The following is a 23,449-nucleotide window of genomic DNA, read 5'->3' as shown; positions in this document are numbered from 1 at the left end:
CTTATGTACTAGTGGTTAAGCTTGCTTACCTGGAGAAAAAACTTTAGCCTTGATGCTATTCAGAGTGTGTTAACTCTTAAAAGAAGCAACAAGTTGATGTTCTTTTGGAACCACTTTTGCATTCGTGATCCATTTGCAACAAACAAGACGGTAAACAGTCACAGGTCTATGACATAGTCTATCACAGACCTTGCCCACTTGTTTCATCACCAACATTTGTAAGGACAACCTGGCAATTGTGGCATTTTACCCCACCATGGGAATCTAACCTGCAGCACTAGCACAGGGCTGTCTCACATGCCCAGAACAACAACAACAAAAATTGTTAACATGAAAAACAACATTGGAAAAAAAACTCATTGCGAAACCAGAAAAACAACCACCACCACCAAAAAACAAAAACCAAAAAAAACCCTGCAAAAACAACAGGGAAAAAAATTGAAAAACCAAACCAATCACATAAATCACAAAAGTTTGGCGTTGCAAGAATCCTTGGTTCTTGTGGCTTGAGTTTTAATTCACAATTAATGCAGTAGCAGCTCTGAATTAAGCTGGCATTTTGTTAACAAGAAGATTGCCCAAGATCTTCTTATTTCGGTAAAAGTCTGCTTTAGCAACTAAACATTCAACAATTTAAAACACTTCATTTTTACCACTTTTGCTTTCTCTTAAAAATAACTTTTCATTAAACTGTCAAAATTATCAATCACAGAAACAACAAACCTCAAATAAAAGAGAAAAATAAACTAAGCATTTATTAAAATATTTTTTAAATAGTTACTTTAAAACAATTGTTAACGCTCTATCTTTTTAAAGCAAAAACATTAATAGTTTGCTTTGCATGTTTATCTCAAACAAGATCAATAGTAGTGTTCAGTATCTCAAACAAGATCAACAATAGTATTTGTTGTTGTTTTTCTGGTTTTGCAATGAGTTTTTTCCCAATGTTGTTTTTCATGTTAACAATTTTGATGTTGTTCTGTGCATGTGAGACAGCCCTGTGCTCGTGCTCTAGGTTAGATCCCCATGGTGAGGTAAAATGTCATGATTGCCATGTTGTCCTCACAAATGTCGGTAGTTAAAATAGGTGGGCAAGGTCTGTCACAGACTATGCCATAGACCTGTGAATGTTTACCGCCTTGGTTGTTGCAAATAGATCATGAATGCAAAAGTGGTTCCAAAATTTTAAAACACACTACGTTGAAAACAATTGCTTGTTTTCTAAGGTGCCAGCTCCTAAGTATGTATTAACACTATAAGCATAACCCTGAGTGAAAAAATGTATGTATTTAGATGGAATATATGGGCCAAGGATCTTAACCTAAGCCAGTCTCTATCCAATATTAAACAGTGTTAAACAATTTTGGGGGTTTTGTATACAGAAACCTCAGCCTACTTAGTACCATGGCAAACACACCATTAAAAATCATTTTAACCTTTTATTAAAGATGCAGAAAAGAAGGGAAAACAGTTAAGTATATGAAATGTAAAGTATTAAGTAAGGCTTTCTTTTTAGTAACACCCTTGTTCCCTTTCTTTTTGGCTGGAGAGGTTTTAGAAAGAAACAGCACACATACACACACTTTTATTGACTCCCTCTTTCTATTCCAGTCTGGTCTGGGCATCTCTCAGAATTAAGATGATGAAGGCATGTGGTTCCAGGAGATAATAGGGGCAGTGAAGCTCATTCCAGCAGACAATTTTTCCTCCCCGGTCTCTTTCTTTAAAAAAGACCCACAATGGGAATAGTGGGTGGAATAGCCCATCCCCTTATTAGTCTGCTAACCAATTAGGCCTAAGTATCCAACACACCAATTTTGGTTCCCTGATTTCTGTTTCCATTCTCTTCTTGTTTACCAAGCATAATCTTAACACAGTCTTTGAGTTATATTAGTAGGCTCTTTAGTTTGGACTAATTTTGTCTTTGTCTCTCTTGCATCTTTTCCATTCAAAATGTGTTGTTATAAGTTATTGTGACATTTTATGAACTTAAGCTTAATTTTTACAGTAAATTTGCACACAATTATTACAGCAGAGCATCACAGTCCATTAATTTTGGATTCTAGTAGGACTGATTTGGGCTATTTGTTAGCACCTCATCTAGAGACCACTGGACTGTGACTCAGTGTTAGGAAGGTGAGAAGCAGGCAGGTGACACTCAAAGTTCCCTTCCCAAACTGAATACCATAGCATCAATGTTAGAAGCTATGCAAGTACCCCCCCACACACACCCTGCTCCCCTTGATGTGTGTAGAGAAGGTTTAGAGTACCTAAAATAATGATTGGTTCAGTTTGAACAACCTTGAACTTTCCTAAAGTTCAGATCTGAACTGAACTTTGCAGCTGTCTAACTGGTCAGATCAGAACCCAAGATCCCAGCACCCCCAAACCATGGAGGGAGTTTGCATCTGGATCTGAACTTAGGCTCAAGCATCTATCCCTAATTTTTAAAGTCAGAATGTATCAATTTTCATCCCACTCAAACTTTTAAATAATGGCAGATATTTTAGAGCAGGACCTCAATGTGCTTTAAAATAACAACTCCATGGTAAGCAGTTATACTTCAGATTGTATTTGCAGCGTCCCAGTCCTGGCAGAAGGCATAGCCTGGAGCCATTCTGTGGATTATGTAGGCAGCAGCTCAATGTCCCAAGAGAAGCTATGCTGGGACACCAGAAAATGTTCTCCTGCCTTCTCTCTAGATCCAGACAGAGCATGAGACTCCCAGCTGGTGATGGGAAGGTAAAGAGGAGACCCAGCAGTTTGTCTACCCTTGATTATGGCAGTTGGATTTCTGTGGTGTGTTTTGTCACTTTACCTGATAGTTTCATATATACTCACATTGCAGAGGGGGCTTTTTCTTTCCCACAGATACACCCTGGCCTCAGCAACAGAGATGTTCTCTGTGATGTCACTGGGGGGGGTTGGAGAAATTTGGATTCACACTCTTGACTATATTAGTGATTTCCAAAACCCCTCTGTGCCTCAAATATTATATGCCACATCCAATACGGAAAGTGAGGACAACCTCTATGGTGGATCTTTCTGTGGATGTTTCCTTCTCTGTCGCACATGAATTAAGACCTGAAGGTGAGAGAGAAACTAGGTATTCAGGTGAGGGAGAAAAATGTACATATGCATGCAGAGATGCATGTGAAACTGTGAGCAGACAGGCCTGTACACATACATGCACAGTCTAGTCATTCACAGGCAGATAGCCCATGTGATTTTTGATACATATATTTACAGGCATATGGACATGGAAACATCTACTGCAACTTGCATAGGCACATTGGTATAGGATTTATTCCCATTACTTTCCCACAGTCCCACTGGTAATAGCCAGGGTGGGAGCACTAGTGCAGACAAAGCTCCAAGCAGCTGTTAGTCTTTTAAATACAAGGTTGTTTACCACTAGTCAAATTAGGTCTAAATGATATGGGGGTTAAAAATGGTGTTATCTGCACTAGCTCTCCCACCATTGCTACCATTAGCAGAGAGAACTTGGGGGGTAGTAATAGTGGGAAATTTTAATGGGAAAATCCTAGCATGAACAAGGCCATAGTTCAGGAGGTAACCATCTATTCACAGCAACAGTTTGTACAAGGCATAAAACAGGAATGAGAGACACTTGTATGTGTGTGTATCCCCCAGGTGATAGAGTTGTGCTAGTAGAAGAGGGATCAGCCCACAGTTATTTGAACAGTAATTGACCTATTTGATCTTGGAGAGTGCTTTTCATGGAAATTATGGCTGCACTAGCTTTGGCTGAAATTTAGGACTGTTCTTGGAAGCTTTAAAATGATCTCACGTGCATTTCACTTGTATTCATATGCAATATCATTTTTATTAATGACAGTAAAAAATGAGGCTGGCTTCCATGTTCCCTGTAAACAAGCCAAACTAATAAATAACACTGACCAAGTGGCAACCCTCAGCATTACTCTTTGTCTCCAGTCCAACAGCAACTGAATCCAGCCCAATAGAGTCCAACTTGTGTCTGGCCCTACCAACTGCCTGGGAAAAAGTAGACTAGTATGACTGCAGTGCCCATAAGCCACTTGGCCAAGCTTCAGCTGTAACAAGCTTTATTTAAAGGCTTATTTAGAGCTCATGCTGTTCTCTATAACTTACACTGGGTGTAAAATCTGACATCAGATCCTTGCCCCTGCTCTGTCCCCTTCATGCTGCTTCAGTAACATATGGGGACAGAAAGTTATCTTAGACAAATGGGAATTTTCATTCCATAGAGCAAGGGTAGACAATAGGTGGACCATTGACCAAATTTGGACCACCAGATGCTTTTGAATGGACCCTAAAATCTTTTTATTTACTTATTATTTTTTATTATTTTCTCTGTAGTCTGGTCTTTGACTATACATATACAAAAATAACTGACTACCCCTGCTGCAGAGGAATCACTGGATGGAATAAAGTTGGCTTACCCAGCTTGCATGTGACTTTGTACATGTTTGGTCAACTGTTTGATTCAATTATTCTCAGCACCCCTGCCTCTTGGTCTCACAGATATTACGCAATGTCCAGACTGTGGGAATATCTTCTTCATAAAGATCACAAGAAACCTCCACCTGCCCTTTAGTCTCCCAAAGGCCATGCTGTATTCATTTTACACCTACCTCATGTAGTAGGAAAGGTTTAACTTGCTTCTATTCAGCTTACTGATATATGGTTTCATGAACCTGCGAAATAAAGGGTAGACAGGATCACCCTGAATCACAATTAGCACACAAGCCCCTCATTGTCAATGGGACAATACGGAGGGCGGGAAGGTCTTGTTTTGAGCTTGTCACAGAATCCAGCAGTTCCAAATATCCCGGTGGTGTGGATGTCTCCAGACCAGCCAACAGTAATGTCAATAAAGTGTCCAAGGCCTGCATTACAAGGAGAAGTATCCCTTTCAGTTTATATACTCACAGGCAGGACACACACTATTGCCTTGCACAACTTGAGGATGATTTTCTCCACTGTTGATCTTTTTTCAATGCCAAATAGTTTACCCACTGATTGGTAGCAATTTGTGGTTGCATGCTGCCATATGGCGATCACTCAGTTCTCCTCTTGGTATTTCTGTGTTGCAGGACAAGGGTGAGCTCAGCATACAACTCTAGGAATGTGGGCTTCTGAATAGCAAAGTTCTGGAACCACTGCTGGCTGTTCCAGGTTTGCATGGTGATAAGGGTTTGTCCCCTGCCCAACAAGGGATAAGATGTTAATGAAATCCTTGTGTAGTGTTACAACATTAAACAGCTAAATGTGGTTTGGGGTTTTGAGTTAACCTATGTTGTGACACTTTCTTATAAAGTTCAGCCTGAGGCAGACACCTGGCATAGAAAATTTCCACCCAAATAATTAAAGTTTGGCAAAGTTATAAGCATATGAAAACAAGGTCTTACAACAGGAAGTACTGAGCAACCTTTACTTTTGGCACTTTACTTTGGCTGCCAGCTTTGACTATAACTTTGATAATGGCATGTGAAAAATGTTATGGGAGATGGCCAGGTTACCAAGGTTCTTATAGTCTCATTAATCTCCCAGACCTAAAGCCCTCCACAGCAGAAAGTGGTTATCAGTAGATGTAATTCCTCCCCACCCACCCACAAACACACAGACATGATGGTGTTATCGGCTTCCAGAGAATCCACCTTCTTCATCTCCCCAAGGCTGGATTCTTAATTATAGTTTTCTGCATGTCACTATTTGTAGAGGGATCTGTGAATGTGGAGCTCTTTGTTAACCCTTTCAGTAAGTTTTCTTAGCTTCCAGATGGATGGTTTCAACATGACATTCATAACTAACATAAAGTAGCCAGGCATAGCATCAACTCAAAGAATTTCTGCTTTAGAGAACTTTATCACCTTTAAAGGAGTGGCAGTGATTGCTAGGGAGAAACTCCCAACCACTGTTGCTTTTGGTCCTTGATCTTCCTAAGCCCGGAGTTTCAAAGTGAAAGTCTCACGTCAAACTGGCTAGTGTTAAACAGTAACTCATCATTCAGATTTATTAGCCTTGGGTGGAGCTGCACGTATGGTTCTGTAAAATCTTTACAATGCATGAGAAGGAAAGACCCCAGCCTGACCCTCAGATCCCAGGCTGAACATGTTTGGCTGGAAGTTGGAAAAAACATCTTTTTTTCTTGTAAGCTGAGTGTGTTTCCTAGGAAGTTAGTGAAAGACAATGAACGTGGATGCACAATGCCATTTTGACAGCCACTGTTCAGAACATAATGGAAATTTTATTACAACATACATTGCTGGGTGGTGAGCATGCCCTTTGCTTTGTGTGCTGTGTTATCTGAGCACTCATTTAGCAACTTACACCACAATTATTAGCAGATATTCCTTTGGTAGCCTTCCATTGCTGAAGGATTTTTCTTGCTACTCTACAGCTTCACTACTTGAGCGAGATGGGCCTTTTCCCTTGTCTTACTATTAAGAGAGCTGCATGTGAATCAAACTGCAGATCTATATTGATCTAGATACTCCTTACCTTCTATTAAACATTCAGCAAACATCTCTAAACATTGGTTCAATAGCTGGATGGGTGAAACAAGTGGCGAGACTGTCAGTGACTCTTATCCTGCAGGCTTTCATATACCTACTCAGTCTGTGGAGCCCAGAGATATAGTCATCAGAGTCTAGTCTTCCATCAGTGCCTAAAGACTGTATGCCTGTAACTCTGCATAATAAGCAGACTTTATTATGTCTTGAAGAGAGAAAATTGAGCCTTTTAAGGGTTTTGTGGTTAAAAATGCATGTGTGATCCTGCTCAAGTGCTCTCATGTGGATATAACTTTATATGTTGGAGGCAATATCCATCCTTGCCAATAATTTAAAATTTCCTATACATTGTAGCAGAAAAATATACCTTGGACAAGATACAGTAGTATGGGACGATATTAGCATTGCCATAGTTAAAGTTGAAGCAGTTCATAAGGTTCCATTATAAATCTGACTTTTATTGCCTCCACCCTCCAGTTTTGCCAAAATTAAACCAATGCACCTTACATTTCATAGGCATCATCTTTGTCCAGGATAGATTTTTTTTCTGGACAGTTTAAGGGGAAATTGGAGGAGGTGTTGAGACGATATCCTGGTTCAAAACATGAGGCCATCTACTTCTTGGAAGTTTTCCTAAAGACTTCTTGTCTTGCCATAATTCAAAAATAAAGGTATTTTTCAGTTCTGACAACTCAAGATGACTTTAAGGCTTGGATTATTCTGTTGTTCTTGCTGAGGACTGGTGCCCTTGAGTTGTTTTGGGCTGTTTGACAGAATTATTTGATTACAGAAAGTGTTTTCTGTGTGTTATGAGTTGTGGTGTTTCTAACTGCACATGTTGCCATGGAAATGCTTTCATGTATATGTACTGGCACAGTGCAGGCTTTCTAAACAATGTTGCCTGCATCCTAACATATTGATCCCTTCCTTCAGGTTATATGCAGTCTTCAGCTGTATTTCCTAAACTCCATGTCTGATACACAATGGTGACACAATATTTTTATAGCATCTGTATGAGATCCCATAAGATTTCCCACTAGCTGAAGTGCCTTCATCTCTCTTCCCACAATGTTTGTGTACCAGTCCCCTCTCCTGAATGGAAAACCAGATCTGCTAAGTCTATGTGATCATGTCATCCTCCATTGGCAGGAGGCCACAGAACATATAATAAATCCACATACTATTCACAAGAATGAATATCCAATGGGTTACCATTGGTTTTTTATGGTAACATAACTTTTGAGTGCTCAACTTGAGACCCCTGGAAAAGGGCATGATTTTCACAGGCTCAGCACTTTCTGAAAATCAAGTCTCTTTTTAAGATGTTTCAATTTAAGCACCCAAAATCATAGACAGTTTTGAAAATCTTGGCTTTATTAAGAAGGAATGTATAGCCTGAATTTGGTGAAGTGGAACTGTATACGAATGTTGCAAAGCCAAGCACTCAAATTCTGGGAAAAGCCAGAATTAAGGTTACCTTTGCAACCTTAATTTGGCCCCCTTACATATATGCATTATGACATCATTTAGTTACATGATCACTTACTACTTTCCACATGAAGGAATGCAAGCCAAACTAAGGAAAGAACAAATCATGCCAAATCAACGTACTTTCCTTCTTTGACAGGGTTACTGGCCAAGTGGATGGTGGGGAAGCAGTAAATATATCTTGATTTTAATAAGGCTTTTGACACAGTCCTACATGACCGTCTTGTACAAAAAACTAGGGAAATGTGGTCTAGGTGAAATTGCTAGAAGGTGAGTGCACAGCTGGTTGAAAGATTAGTTTTCAATAGTTCCCTGTCAAACTAGGAGGTTGTACCTAGTGGGGTTCCACAGGGTCATTCCTGGGTCTGGTATTAGTCAATATTTTCATTAATGACTTGGATAATGGAGTGGAGAGTATGCTTATAAAATTTGTGGATGACACCAAGCTGGGAGAGGTTGCTAGCACTTTGGAGGACAAGATTAGAATTCAAAATGACCTTGACAAATTGGAGACTTGCTCTGAAATCAACAAGATGAAATTCAATTAAGACAAGTGCAAAGTAGTACAGTTGGGAAGGAAAAATCAAATGCACAACTATAAAATGGGGACTAACTGGCTATGTGATAGTACTGCTGAAAAGGATTTCAGGGTTATAGTGGATAACAAACTGAATATGAGTCAACAATGGGATGCAGTTGCAAAAAAGGGCAAGTGGGCTGTAGCCCACAAAAGCTTATGCTCAAATAAATGTGTTAGTTTCTAAGATGCCACAAGTACTCCTGTTCTATTAACAGGAATGTCGTATGTAGGTAATTGACCAGTTCTACTTGGCACTGGTGAGGCCTCAGCTGGAGTCCTGTGTCCAGTTTTGGGTGCCACACTTCAGAAGAGATATGGATCAACTGGAGAAAGTCCAGAAGAAAGGAACAAAAATAATAAAAGGTTAGAAAACTTGACCTATGAAGAAAGGTTAAAAAAACTGGGCATGTTTAGTCCTGAGAAACTGGGCGAGAGGCTTGACAACAGTCTTCAAATATGTTGAGGGCTATTATAAAGAGGACAGGGCTCTACATGTCCAGTGAAAGTAAGATAAGAAGTTATGGGCTTAATCTACAGCAATGGAGATTTAGGTTATATATTTGGAAAATCTTTCTAACTATATGGATGGTTAAGCTCTGGAATAGGCTTCCAAGGTAGGCTGTGGAATCCCTATCATTGGAGGTTTTTAAGAACAGGTTTGATAAACACCTGCCAGAGATGGTCTAGGTTTACTTGGTCCTGCCTCAGCACCTTGATGACTTTTCAAGTTCCTACTTTCCAGCTCTGCATTTCAATGATCCCTGCCTCATTCAATGGCATCTAGCTACCTCATGGATTGTCATGAAATTAATTAGTTATAGGTCATGATTCACTCCCACATGCACAATGAGATGTAATTAACATCACCACCTTTTTGTCTGCATAGGCAGTTGCACCTCGGGATGATTTCACCAGTCAAGAAGGGCAAACCACATCAGACACTGCCCTCTCCCAGCAATTACACCAGGATAGCAGGTTTATATTGTAGCCACAGCTCCAAAGAAGTCCCATTGGCAGAGGCTCCCAAGATTATACACTGAATCAGTACATCTTCTGGGTCATGGGCCCAACCCACTCTGTGGGCTTCACCAGCTGACTCTGCCCGGACGGTGCAGAGATTGGAGATTGCTTATGATGTATATATCCCCACTATGGCCAGACTTGCGGGTATTGGGACCCTGCAGCCTGGTTTCTAAGAAACCAGAATAATTCTGGCCCAGTGTTTGTAAAATCCCTTGAATGTGTAATGCCCTCTGAAAAGATGAAGTGCTATAAAGTGTTATATTTGCCAGCAACACGGTCTTATTTACATTGCATTTTAAAATGGCAGTGTTTTAAATATATTTTTGGGTCATATATTACACTAACTTCCATCTGCATGCCAAACTCAGAGTTTAGTGAGAGTTCTGCATGCAAATGGGGGGTCTTCCAGTACATACTGATAACTATTAGGATTTATAATGGGATGCAGCGAGGGAAGGTAAAGAAAATGCCACTATTCAGAAATCTCATCTTTCTGAAGCACGATTTTTCTTAGCTGTCCTTATAATGGAAAATAATTCTGTGTATGGAATTTTTGTGATGATAAAATCCATAGACGTTTGTCCTAATAAATAATAGATAACCTTGCATCACAAAAGACTCCAAAGTTCTTTGTATACTATATACTTACAACACTACCGATATATATCCATCTCTAGGAAGGAGGGCAGACAACAAGAACACAGAATACTGCATAAAAGGGGGACTGGTTCTAAGATAAAAATTTGGCCAAAAACAGTAGGATAGATCCCTATACATTACAAAATGGGATCTTTAATGTCACTGCAAAGCAAGCAAGATCTTAGTATTTAATAGGTATTCTAAAAGATTTCCAGCATAGTTAGTCGCAAAATTGGAGGAGCTCACTGTCTTTACCTTGCTTAAATTGATCCAATCATATTTCAACTAAGGGGTTCCAGAGTGCCAAGGAATTCCAAGTCTGGTGCTTAGGCCATCCTGCCTCACATTTATTTTCAAGGATTACACTATGCTGACAGTAAGACAATGCAAGTTACTTTGACATTCCTTTAAATACATTTACAAAAAAAATCCACTAAACAATGAAGGTTAGTTATTGGCAGCCAAATTTCACTTCATATCAAATTTTTGCAACCCAGAAACCCCAAAAAAGTGAAGGTTGCGTAATGGAAACATTAAGAGACCCTTGACTATAATAAGGATAGTAAGGTGATACTGTAATAATAGCTCTTGTTCTCTGAGTCAATCATTTTCACATACAGACGCTCCCACTTATGCAAGCGTTCCATTCCGGAATGCCTAGCCTAAGTCGAATTTTGCATGTTGGGGACATATACCCGACAACTACGCCAAAAAAAAGGGGGGGAGGGGGCTTATGGAACTTTTTCCGTAAGTGCGGATTTGCGTAACCCGGGGAGTGTTTGTACTGCAAAGAACAGGATTTGGTGTGTCACACTTGCCATCTAGTGGTTATACTGCAGATGACAAAAGCATTGAGCTGGTGGAATTCACTCAGAATATTTTTTTTTAATTAATTTTGCCATTTTTCTGTTCAACTGTTTGTGAACCAATCCTAATTTTTTTTTAAATGTATTTGTTGTTGGTTATTATTCCGTGCAGAGTTTGGACACATGTTTAGACAGCAAGGCAATAACAAACAGAATAATAAACTCCTGGCATGAATTTTCAGACGAATAAAAAAAAGCAGCCAGTTGTGAACTGAGTGAGCGGCGAACAGGGGACAGGCAAATAGAGGGAGTTTGCCTGGGAGTTCTCTTGGGGGGGAGTTCCCGCAGTGTTTTTTTGCCTTTCAGGCTTCTGTGAGCAATAAATACAACATCTGAAGAGGCTCTTAGAAGGAAGACATTATGGATCGTGAGCGATCAGATGTTGGGACCAATACAGGATGTGCCATGTTTGTTTTTCTCCCAGAAGATAGAAGCAACTTCGTCTGTACGAAGTGCAAGCTGGTCTCCATACTAGAAGAGAAGGTTAAAGGACTAGAGACCCAAGTATCAACCCTGTGTTGCATCACAGAAAATTAAGATTCTCTGGATAGAAGTCAGTGTTAGGTACTGCAGCCACAGCATGCTGAAGAATCAGAGAGAGCAGTGCAGAATGGAGAAGAAAATTGGCAGCATATGACCTCCAGAAGAAGAAGAAAGAGGCAAACCCATGTACCCCCCAATGCAGATAGAGGTCAGAAACCGTTTTCAGGGTCTCTGCACTGGTACTATGGCAGAGAATGGTTTGGAAGAGTCATCTGAGGGAAGGGATCAGAGGGAGACCCCATCAACTGGAAGGCATGGGATGCATTGTCCTAGGGATGGGGGTTCCATGACCACCACTCCCAAGAGGAGGAGATGGGTGGTGGTGGTCAGGGACTCCCTCCTAAGAGGGATGGAGTCATCCATCTGCAGTTCAGACCAGGAAACTCAAGAAGTGTGCTGCTTGCCTGAAGCTAGAATTCAGGATGTGACGGAGTGTCTGCCGAGATTGATCAAGCCCCTGGACTGCTACCCCTGCCAAGAATGACCTTGAGTGGGTCACTGAAGACTATGTGGTTCTGGGAAGAAGGATAAAGGAGTTTGAGGCGCAAGTCGTGTTCTTGTCCATCCTCCCTGTTGAAGGAAAAGGCCCAGGTAGGGACCATCGAAGAGTGGAGGTAAATACATGGTTATGCAGGTGGTGTCAGAGAGAGGGCTTTGGATTCGTTGATCATGGGATGTTGTTCCAGGAAGAAGGACTGCTAGGAAGAGATGGGATCCACCAAACGAAGAGAGGGAAGAGCATCTTAGCAGACAGGCTTGCTAACCTAGTGAGGAGGGCTTTAAACTAGGTTTGCCAGGGGATGGAGACCTAAACCTTGAGGTAAGTGGGGAAATGTGATATCCAGAGGAAACAAGAAGGAGGGTGAATCAGGGGAGGCCTCCTGATTCATACTGAGAAAGTGAGGTCATCGGGTAGTTATCTTAGTTGCCTGTACATGAATGCAAGAAGCCTGGGAAACAAACAGGAAAAATTGGAAGTTCTGGCACAATCAAGGAACTATGATGTGACTGGAATAACAGAGACTTGGAGGGTAAGTCACATGACTGGAGCACCTGTTCAGGAAGGACAGGTGGGGGAGAAAAGGTGGAGGAGTTGCACTGTATGTAAGAGAGCAGTATGATTGCTCAGAGTTCCAGTATGAAACTGGAGAAAAGCCTATTGAGAGTCTTTGGGTTAAGTTTAGAGGTGAGAGCAACAAGGGTGATGTCACAGTGGGCATCTGCTATAGACTACCAGACCAGGAGGATGAGGTAGATGAGGCTTTCTTCGGACAACTAACAAGTTTCCAGATTACAGGCCCTGGTTCTCATGGAGGACTTCAATCACCCTAACATCTGCTGGGAGAGCACTACAGCAGTGCACCGACAATCCAGGAAGTTTTTGGAGCGTGTTAGGGACAACTTCTTGGTTTATGTGCTGGAGGAACCAACTAGGGGCTGTGCTCCTCTTGACCTGCTGCTCACAAACAGGGAAGAATTGATAGGAGAAGTAGAAGTGGGTGGCAACCTGGGCAGCAGTGACCATGAGATGGTCGAGTTCAGGATCCTGACAAAAGAAGAAAGGAGAGCAGAAGAATACGGACCCTGGACTTCAGAAAAGCAGACTTTGACTGCCTCAGGGAACTCATGGGCAGGATCCCCTGGGAGGCTAAGATGAGGGAAAAAGAAGTCCAGGAGAGCTGGCTGTATTTTAAAGAAGCCTTATTGATGGCACAGGAACAAACCACTCTGATGTACAGAAAGAATAGCAAATATGGCAGGCGACCAGCTTGGTTTAACAGTGAAATCTTTGGTCAGTTTAAACACAAAAAGGAAGCGGAAACTTGGACAAATGACTCGGGAGAAGTATAAAAATATTGCTCGAGCATGCAGGAGTGTAATCAGGAAGGCCAAAGCACAACTGGAGTTGGAGCTAGCAAGGGATGTGAAGGGTAACAAGAAGAGTTTCTACATGTATATTAGCAACAAGGTGGTGGTCAGGGAAAATGTAGAACTGTACTGAATGGGGGAGGCAACCTAATGACAGATGATGTTGAACAAGCTGAAGTACTCAATGCTTTTTTGCCTCAGTCTTCACAGAACAAGGTCAGCTCCCAGACTCCTGCACTGGGCAGCACAGTATGGGGAGGAGGTGAGCAGCACTCAGTGGTGAAAGAACAGGTTAAGGACTATTTAGAAAAGCTGGACAAGTCCATGGGTCCGGATCTAATGCACCTGAGGGTGCTGAGAGAGTTGGCTGATGTGTTTGCAGAGCCATTGGTCATTATCTCTGAAAACTCGTGGCAATCAGGAGAGGTCCTGGACAATTGGAAAAAGGCAAATACAGTGCCCATCTTTAAAAAAGGGAAGAAAGAGAATCCAGGGAACTATAGCTACACTTCAATCTCTGAAAAAATCATGGAGCAGGTCCTTAAGGAATCCATCTTGAAATACTTGAAGGAGAGAAAGGTGATCAGGAACAATCAACATGGATTCACCAAGGGCAAGTCATGCCTGACCAACCTGATTGCTTTCCATGACGAGATAACTGGCTCTGTGGAAATGGGAAAGGAGGTGGACGTGATATACCTTGACTTTAGCAAAGCCACAGTATTCTTGCCAGCAATTTAAAAAAGTATAGATTGGATGAATGGACTATAAGGTGGATAGAAAGCTGGCTAGATCGTCGGTCTCAACCAGTAGCGATCAACGGCTAGATGTCTAGGTGGCAGCCAGTATCAAACAGAGTGCCCCAGGGGTCAGTCCTGGGGCCGGTTTTGTTCATCTTCATTAATGATCTAGATGATGGGATGGACTGCACCCTCAGCAAGTTCATGGATGACACTAAGCTGCGGGGAGAGGTAGATACGCTGGAGGGTAGGGATAGGGTCCAGAATGACCTAGACAAATTGGAGGACTGGGCCAAAAGAAATCTGATGAGGTTCAACAAGGACAAGTGCAGAATCCTGCACTTAGGATGGAAGAATCCTCTGCACTGCTACAAGCTGGCTAAGCAGCAGTTCTGCAGAAAAGGACCTGGGGGTTACAGTGGACGAGAAGCTGGGTATGAGTCAACAGTGTGCCCTTGTTGCCAAGAAGGCTAATAGCATATTGGGCTGCATTAGTAGGAGAATTGCCAGCAGATTGAGGGAAGTGATTATTCTCCTCTATTCGGCACTGGTGAGGCCACATCTGGAGTATTCCATCCAGTTTTGGTCCCCGCACTACAGAAAGGATATGGACAAAATGGAGAGAATCCAGCAGAGGACAACAAAAATGATTAGGGGGTTGGGGCACATGACTTATGAGGAGAGGCTGGGGAACTGGGCTTAGTTAGTCTTCAGAAAAGAAGAGTGTGTGTGTGGGGGGGGAGATTTGATAGCAGCCTTCAGGTAGCTGAAGGGGGGTTCCACAGAGGATGGAGCTAGCCTGTTTTCAATGGTGACAGATGAAGAAGAAATGGTCTCAAGTCACAGTGGGGGAGGTCTAGGTTGGATATTAGGAAACACTTTTTCATTAGGAGGGTGGTGAAGTACTAGAATGGGTTACCTGGGGAGGTGGCGGAATCTTTATCCTTAGAGTTTTATAGGCCTGGCTTGATAAAGCCCTGGCTGGGATGATTTAGTTGGGGTTGGTCCTGCTTTGAAGAGGGGGTTAGACTAGATGACCTCCTAGATGGGCACTAGATTTGCCTTTTTCAATTGTCTAAAGTGAATCGACTTATTAATTTTATCAAGATAAGAATCTTTGTAAAGCTACATGCTGCCAGAAATAATGATTTTATTGAGCAAAGAGGGACATAGCCCTAGCCTGGTTTTTATTCCATATTTTTTTAGGTACATGGGGAAACAAGGTTAGGGCACTGGTGCGCTAGCGCCACTACCTATTACGCTTACCAATACTGTCTCATTGTTTCCTTATACTTCCCCCATTAGTTGGTCTCTTGCCTCATACTTAAACTCCTTGGGGGAAAGATCATCTTTTTGTTCTATGCTGTACACCTAGCACAATGCAGTCCTACTCCATGATTAGGGACCCTAGGCACCACAGTAATACAAATAATGGGAGCAACGAAATTCAGCTGGTAGAATTGGATGGATTTTTTTTTTCTCCTGAAGAATTTTAAGTGGAAAGTATTCTTGTATTATTCTTTCAACTTCAAGCTATTGCATCAGCTTCAAAATTTTATTGCTTGTATATCCCGCATAAGCCATTATACAAATCTGTCAAAATAAGGAAATATCACAAGAATATCTGACCCACAGTTTTCATTGCACAAACATTTAAACAGGAAACTTTACAAATGCATTTTTCCTCATAAGAATAGTTTTATACAGAAAATGTCTTTACAGAAAAGCTTGCATTTAGATTTGTCATCAACCTAATTGCTTGATGCATTAAGATTTTTAAGCTACACTTAAGACAGTGTCAAAAAAGCAGCAGCACATCACTTCTGTACTTAAATCTGCTTGACTTGAGTCTTGTTGAACCAAAACATTGAAAATACTCCTACGACCATTTTCGTAAGCAAATAATTCAAGTATCTTTAAGCTGTTCAAAGTGTTAGTAATGAAATACTTTATATTTTTTCTAAAAATAACACCATAGTGTGTCAAGATACATCAATATGAACCTTAACAATGCAGTATTACCATCTTAGATTATACTGTTGTGCTGAATAATACTATAACATAAGAGCAGTCCATGGTATAGAAAAAAACTAAACAGAAGTGTTGTATTAAACCAGTTTGATAACATGAACTTCAAAATGAATTTTCAGAAACTATTCTATTAAATGCTACAGCATTAAATGTAATAAAAAATACTTATGTTTTCTTAAAAAGACCATTTAGGGTAGAGAAAAATCCAGTAAAGTACTACCTATAGAAAAACCTGACCTATGGGAAGAAGTTGAAAAATATAAATGGGTATGCCAGTAAATACAATTAAAAATATAATTTATTTTTGGAAAGAATTGAACTCCGTAGGGTATTGTCATTTAAAGTTCAAGCATAAACCACATTCAACAATCTTGTTTTATCTTACCATTTCTATGTTTTGAATTTTTGTACTTATATACAAGTTTTATTTTTGGTAAGTTCTATGTTCAATGTGGATCTAGGAAGAATTTTTCTTGTAAAGGAGCGCTACAGTCACATGTTCACATTTTCTTGCTTTCAGGCATTTTCTAAATTAGTACTCTTAACTGATAGAGGAAAATAGTCTACTTTCTCACTATCCTTATGCTAGGAATGTAAAATAGTTTGCCAACTAATGCTGAATCATATGTAATTAGTAATTTTTCATATTAGCACTTTCAAGATTTTGATAGCTAGATACTTTTAGTCAAGTGTAATTCCATCACTTCTGATTTATGTAGTGTTCTTTCCTCACTAACACACACATTAACCTAAAGAATTAGAGTGTAATAAGAACATACCTTCCTACCATGAATACTGCAGCACAGAGGGTGGTTTGTACAATTAGTTTATAATAGACTGTAATAAGTCACATTATACTGGGTCACATTTGCATACAACTAGAAGAAATTAAAAAAAAAACCCTCTCATTCCAGTGATTTTGCAAACTCAGCATAATCAATGTATCCATCGTTATTTTTGTCATCATCTCGTAAGACATCATCAATTAGATTAATTAACTCTTCTTCTTTCAGTGCCTGGGAGTGTTCACCACCTTCCTACGAGAAAGATATTAGTTACAGCAGTTTCTCAGTCAGTGGGTTGCAGTGTCATAGAAGGCTGAAAGTTGTATTACATCTAAAGCAAAGAATATCTGGCTCCCTCAATCCACATACACAGTGATCCTTCAAAGTCAAATATTCTCTATCACTCTCTTAAAACAAGTACACACAAACACGTTTATCTATAACAGATACACCTACTATAAAAGTAAGGGGGTTTGGAAAATATTTTACTTCAAAGAAGGGGCTGCCAACCTGAAGAGGTTGAGAAACAGACTTGCAGCAAAGAGGCATGATCACAACAGCACTGCAACATACTGGCCACACAACTAGTAACTCCCCTTTCTACCCCTGCCCTCCAGGCTGTTCTCTCCTCTGCATAGTCATCATGCTCTTCCAGGCCACATTCACCCTAGCAGGCCACAATGTCTAATCTAGGATAGGGCCTTTCTGGAGCACTGATTGTAAAGTTACAGATATGGTTTACTTAGTACTTTTATTAAAAAAAAAAAAAAAAAAAAAAAAAAAAAAAAACAACACAACAAGACTGATATATTTTCTGTGTAGTCAGAGTTTCTATAATATGTTCTCATTGGAACTACTTTTGAGAACGCATTATTTTGAAGAGCCATATGGGCTGTTATAAATACTGCTCACCTCTTTATGTACATGTGATATAGCAGTGGCAAGTTCTAATCCATCAAGCAAATTATTGCCATCATAATCATGCATTTTGAAGTAATGGAGCTGCAACTCCTGTGGGGACATCTCAGATTCTGGTTTGTCAATTACACCTTCTAAGTGTTCCATGATGTGGCTGAAAATAGAAAATAATGCCAGCTAGTTAATATTTAAAGGCCTGTTTATATTTAACTGTTCTTTGATCAGGGAAATAGTCTACAACACTTTAAGAGACTCAACACAGAATCTCATCCAGATATGTGGCACAGAACTTCTCTCCCCCTGGTCTGCGAGTGTATGGTGGTTTTAAGCCACCATTGTGCCCTCTTGATCCTGATATGCTGCTACAAAAGGGCTAGAGAAATCTCTGATATAATTTAGACAGTGCTGGGGGCCTGTCTAACTTACAGAAGCCTCCCAAGGCTATCTCCTTATGACTGTCTTCCACACAACCTGTACTGAGTGAATCCTCCCCTACCATCAGCTTTTAGGGCCCTTTTATGATGATCTGGCTTTTCTATCCACTGTAAAGAGGAGAGGGGATGAGACTCTTACCCTGTAAGTGTTCATAATACACACTTCCCCCCAGAATGTTTTCCGTGGCCAGTACATACAAGGAATAACAGTGTGTAAAGAATAACAGTGTGTCTGGCTAAGAGATTTTCCATACTGTGTAGACAGGGCTACCAGGCCCCTGAGTCCCACAGTATACTGGAGTCTCCAAGTTCAAAGTGATTCATTGAGCAATACAAGTTTACATTTACAGAATGCAAAATACATACTCTTTGTCTTGTACTAGGTTCTTATCAAGGCGAATATTTGCTTGATGACTCTCCTCTGCATGTTCCTCAGCTACAGAGGAGATCAAGAATGCAGACACTAGGCAGAATAGCAAATATACGCTAAACATCCTTGACGCCATCATGATCTCCTAGTAAGAGGAAAATATATACATTAATACATACACTCAAATGGAAGATTTTCAACATGATGAACATAATGGGCATATAAAATCCCTAATAAATTGTAGGATGCAAGTATATTTTTCATTAATACTACTTAAAGCACACTTTTTGTGCTAGGCTATAAAACTGGGTGTAATGTCTAGTACTTTCCCCAGCAAAAAACAGAAGGGCTGTGCAACCAAGAATTTCTTCAATCTCTCAAAAGCCAATTAAAAAAAAAAACATCTAGGATAATTCTCAGAAACTACATTTTCAGGTTGGGAATATGCAGCTGCTAATCTTTCCAGAAGCCAAAGCCACAACAGTTACTTGTGACTCTGTAAATGTCTTCTAGTCAAACAGCCATAGCAACTTCACCTAAATGCATTTTACAGTATTTTCTTAAAATCTCAATTAGTCCGAGTAGGTCTCCTTTCTTAGGTTTGAATAAAGGTGTTGCACGACATCATAAACACTACTGGAAATATTAAAAAAAAAAAAAAAAAAAAAAAAAAGCAGCAGCAGTGGAAATGCTCAGATACCAGTTTAAAACTAGAACAGACACCTATCGAATCAGATTTTTTTAAACTGATAAAAGTACAACAGTCAAAGCTAAATTTTATTAAGCTGGTTAATAAGGTTCATTAATACAACAGTGCATTATAAAATTATTTAGAGTTCATATGTTATTGTAGTCTTTGTTTCAATTCTTTTGTTTCTCTGTTCAGTGACAAAGTGGATATTTTGAAACTGTAGTGCCACTACCCAAATTCTAGGGTGATGTTTCCAGTATTTTGCTATGAGATATAATATGTACTTAGTGTATAAAAATTTGATACACTATTGAAACACTTGGCACTCAATGTTGCTTTCTCATGAAAAAGTATAAATCATTAAAATCATGACATAACTAATGGAATTTAATATAGGTGAAAGCAAAATAAGTGCTTGATACAGAATGGCTTTAAGTGGCAGAATGTATTAATAAGAACTAAGACAAAAATTATAAAGATGAACACTACCATGAAACAACACTGATCTACTTTTTCAGAAAGGTCCCTGAACAGTCAATGCCTGTAACAAATCAGGACTAAAATAGAAGTACAAAGTGATATTTACCCGTTTGCTGTTACTATTTGTTTGTCAGAAGGTTTGATAACACTTTGAGCTGCAGTAGCAGGTCAGCTAGTAGTTCCAGAGATGCATATACTAATGGCAGCTTTCACAACTCTATGGCCTACTGCCAGGATGCTACACAGAGTTTGCATAACTTATGAAAATATTAGTTTTATTAACTAGGCATTTGGAATGGATCAAATATTTCTTCACAAGTCCCCTGCACCATATTCTTTGTCTTTGATAACAGAAAAAACAGCAAGGAAAAAAAAGACACCTTTTCATTGGGACACTCTAACATAGTCACCATAATTGCTCATTGAAAGGGGAACTGAATCGTTCTGTTTAAAACAAATCCCACAATCCTTAAGACTGCAATTCATTAACTGGTATAATGGACCGGCTATATCTGGTGTACAAGGCAAGACAGCACTCCAGTGGTGCCACATGTACAACAGCATTTTGAAAGAACATAGACACATAAAATAGCACAGCAGCAAATCATTTAGCTAATTGTGTTTGGACTGAAAAAAGTTACAGGTTAGAGAGGCAGCATGGTCAGAGGCTTTATCTAGATGAGAAAGTTGCACTGGTTTAATTTAAAACTGTTTTTAAACTAAGATTAAGGCTATATCTACACTAGCACTTTTGTCGATATAACTTACGATGCTCAGGGGTGTGAAAAAAAACACCCTCTTAAGTGACACAAATTACACCAACAGAAGCAACGGTGCGGACAGCACAACGTTGGCAGGAGATGCTCTCCCACCAACATAGCTACCGCCACTCATCGGGGGTGGTTTAATTATATCAACAGGAGAGCACTATCCCATCGGGATAGAGTGGCTACACAGGAGATCTTACAGCGGTGCCACTGTATCAGTACAGCTGTGCCGCTGTAAGCTCTCTAGTGTAGACATGGCCTTAGTTAAACTGGTGGAAAACCCCCATATTCACACACTGTTCAATAAGTGATTAATTTCATTTTTGCCTCAGTGGTTTCTAAAGGCTTCTCTCCATGAGAAACTCGCACCAGTATTACAGAAGGTGTGAATTTAAATTGTTATACTTTACACTAGTGCAAACTATTATTTAGGTATACATGTGACTGATTTGTTTAGTTTCTGGCACTCAGGAACAGTTAAACTGAAATAAGTAATTTTTATATTGAAATAAGAGTGTCCACAAAGGTTTATAAACAAATAAAACCACCTTCAGTTAAACAAGATCAACTTTTGTTTAGACAAGAAGTAGGGTCCAGGAAAGCCTGAGTTCTATTGTCACCTCTGCCACTGATTCACTACATGATATATGGCAACTCTCAAATTCTCTGCTTCAGTTTCCCCAGCTGTAAACTGAGGATAAAAAAGGACCAAGTTTTCTACAGACATAACTCCCCTGACTTCAATTCACTTACACCAGCAGAGAATTTGACAGAGAACCCTGAACATCTGCTACTGCTAGCTTGAAAGGGACATACCCATTTAGAACATCTTAGTTTAAAATGTACTGAAATCCAGACGTTCACCTTAATGAGTTGAAGCTTTGTAAAAAAAAATAAAACTATAGCACCACTACTCAACCTCACTACAATTTACAAACCATTAGCAGGAAAAGTGACCAGGGGGCACGTGAGCAGTGACTGCAGGATTATTCATTCATTTCAGTTAATTGCTTTCGCTGTCAGGGGCAAAAGGCAACGCCACGGCAGGTTTCCATCTACGTGTTACCCTAGCCCTACGCCTGCTACTAGACACCCCCAAACACCCCACCCACGTCACGGCCCCTGCCGCCTGCCCTCCTCCTGCCCCCCGGCGGCAGGGGACAGAACAGGGGGCTGAGCCTCGCGTGAGCAAGACTCCGCCACGGATCCTGGGCGAGTCACTTGGGCTGGCTCCCTCCGCGCCTCTCGCCCCGTGACAACGTCTTGCCCGATGTGGGGGGCACCCAGCGCGGGAGACCACCGGGAGCGGGCGGGCAGAGGCAGGTTCCTATCCCCTGCCGCTGACACCGCCTGCGGCTGCCCCGGCCGGTCACAAACTCATCGCACCCGAGCTCAGCCCGGCCAGTGTCGGTCCCCTCATCTGAGCGGTGTGGCTGTGGCGGCTCCTCCAGCCCCCTCCAAGCATGACTCCCCGCAGTGTGAGGAACAGCTCCGCACTCACCGGCTACGCAGCTACAATGTCCCAGGACGGGCGCGAAGTCACAGGCAGGTGCGAGCGGGATTGGGCCAGGTCAGCCACCATCCCCAGGTTCATCTTTGACCCGACGCACGCTCGCGTCTTGCCACGCCCCCTGCCGCCCATTGGCTTCCGTCTGCCCAGGCTGAGGGAACGTCACGACTCCTGGAAATTCCACGTGTAACGAAAACAAAGGGACAGGTGGGGAGCGGGGAGGAGTCAGGTGCTCGGCATGACACGCCCCCTCCCGTGAGCCCCGCCTCCTCCGTGACTCCACCCCTCCCGCCCTTTCCCACTGTGACTCCTCCCCCCCGGCCTCCTTCTGTCTCTGCACCTCCCCCCAGCAATGCCGCTTGCGGTCAAGTGGGCGGGGCTGTGTATCCCGGGGGTGGGGCTTGGCATCAGCGAGTCCGGGGTGTGATCCTGTGGGAGCCACCTGACCCTGGGCACTGACTTGTCCTGAGCCCTCTTGGGCCACTCTGCCAGCAGGCCTGGTTGTGGGTCCCCATCCCCCCCAAGGTGTCCCAGGCCAGCCTGGTCCAGCGGCTGTCTGAGTCTTCGGGAAGCCTAGAGTGGTAGAAGCCCAGCTCTGCTTGTCACACTGTTGCCACACATGAGACGGGGGCGTCACTGTGCACGGCCCAGTTTGAAAAATTCCATTGAAACACCCATAAAAGAAGAACATTCACCGTGTTTGTTCCAGTTTTGTAGGCAGGCTCTGCTTGGTAACGATTGCAGTGCTGGGCAAGGCATGTTGGAATGGGGTGACCATCTGCAACAGGAGAGTATGACCATTTACATCCCAGCCCCAGCAAGGGGGTACCAAGCCTGCAAAGCCCGGCCACGCCCAGCAGGGCATATACAGCCATAGTTTAAACATGTGCATCATCTACTGAGTGGGACAGCTCGTCCTGTCACAGCAAGTGGGTTTGGTTTGTGGGTAAAGGTTGGAGTGCCTCTGTTTTGGGGATAGATGGTCCCTTACCAAGGATCACAGCAATATTCAGGTTACCCCCATGTCCTAAAAGATCAGTCACTTACCCCAGGTCAGTTGTACTTTAGTTCTCAGACTCAGGGCCGGCTCCAGCATTTCTGCCGCCCCAAACAAACAAACAAAAGCCGCGATCGCAATCGTGATCAGCGGCAGCAATTGGGAAAAAAAAAAAAGCCGCGGTCTGCAGCGGCAGTTCA

The 23,449-nt window shown here is 41.6% G+C and overlaps 1 protein-coding gene across 2 annotated transcripts; it reads right to left on the bottom strand.

The window, feature by feature from the left end:
- Positions 1–15,807: 15,807 nt before the first annotated feature.
- On the bottom strand, positions 15,808–22,393 carry MCFD2 (multiple coagulation factor deficiency 2, ER cargo receptor complex subunit). 2 transcript variants are annotated; one of them, XM_034764412.1, is made up of 4 exons: positions 22,244–22,393; positions 18,801–18,949; positions 17,995–18,154; positions 15,808–17,334 (listed from the first exon to the last, which is right to left on the bottom strand). In XM_034764412.1, the coding sequence occupies exons 2-4, from the start codon at positions 18,941–18,943 to the stop codon at positions 17,203–17,205; spliced, it is 435 nt and encodes a 144-aa protein (XP_034620303.1). In that variant the 5' UTR covers positions 18,944–18,949; positions 22,244–22,393; the 3' UTR covers positions 15,808–17,202. The 2 variants fall into 2 exon arrangements, with proteins under 2 accessions (XP_034620303.1, XP_034620304.1); XM_034764413.1 differs by lacking the exon at positions 22,244–22,393 and adding an exon at positions 22,129–22,239.
- Positions 22,394–23,449: the final 1,056 nt, after the last annotated feature.

This window comes from Trachemys scripta, chromosome 3 (assembly GCF_013100865.1).
Source record: "Trachemys scripta elegans isolate TJP31775 chromosome 3, CAS_Tse_1.0, whole genome shotgun sequence".
Taxonomy (NCBI): Eukaryota; Metazoa; Chordata; order Testudines; family Emydidae; genus Trachemys; species Trachemys scripta.
Note: the sequence above shows the minus strand (reverse complement) of the source record. Positions and strands in the feature narration are given on the sequence as shown.

Coding starts and splice junctions, on each gene's coding strand:
- MCFD2 (XM_034764412.1), bottom strand. CDS start 18,943: ATGATGGCGTCAAGGATGTTTAGCGTATATTTGCTATTCTGCCTAGTG. Junction 18,155..18,800: donor AACCTAGTACAAGACAAAGA/GTATGTATTTTG, acceptor TTCTATTTTCAG/CCACATCATGGAACACTTAG. Junction 17,335..17,994: donor TATCACATGTACATAAAGAG/GTGAGCAGTATT, acceptor TCTTTCTCGTAG/GAAGGTGGTGAACACTCCCA.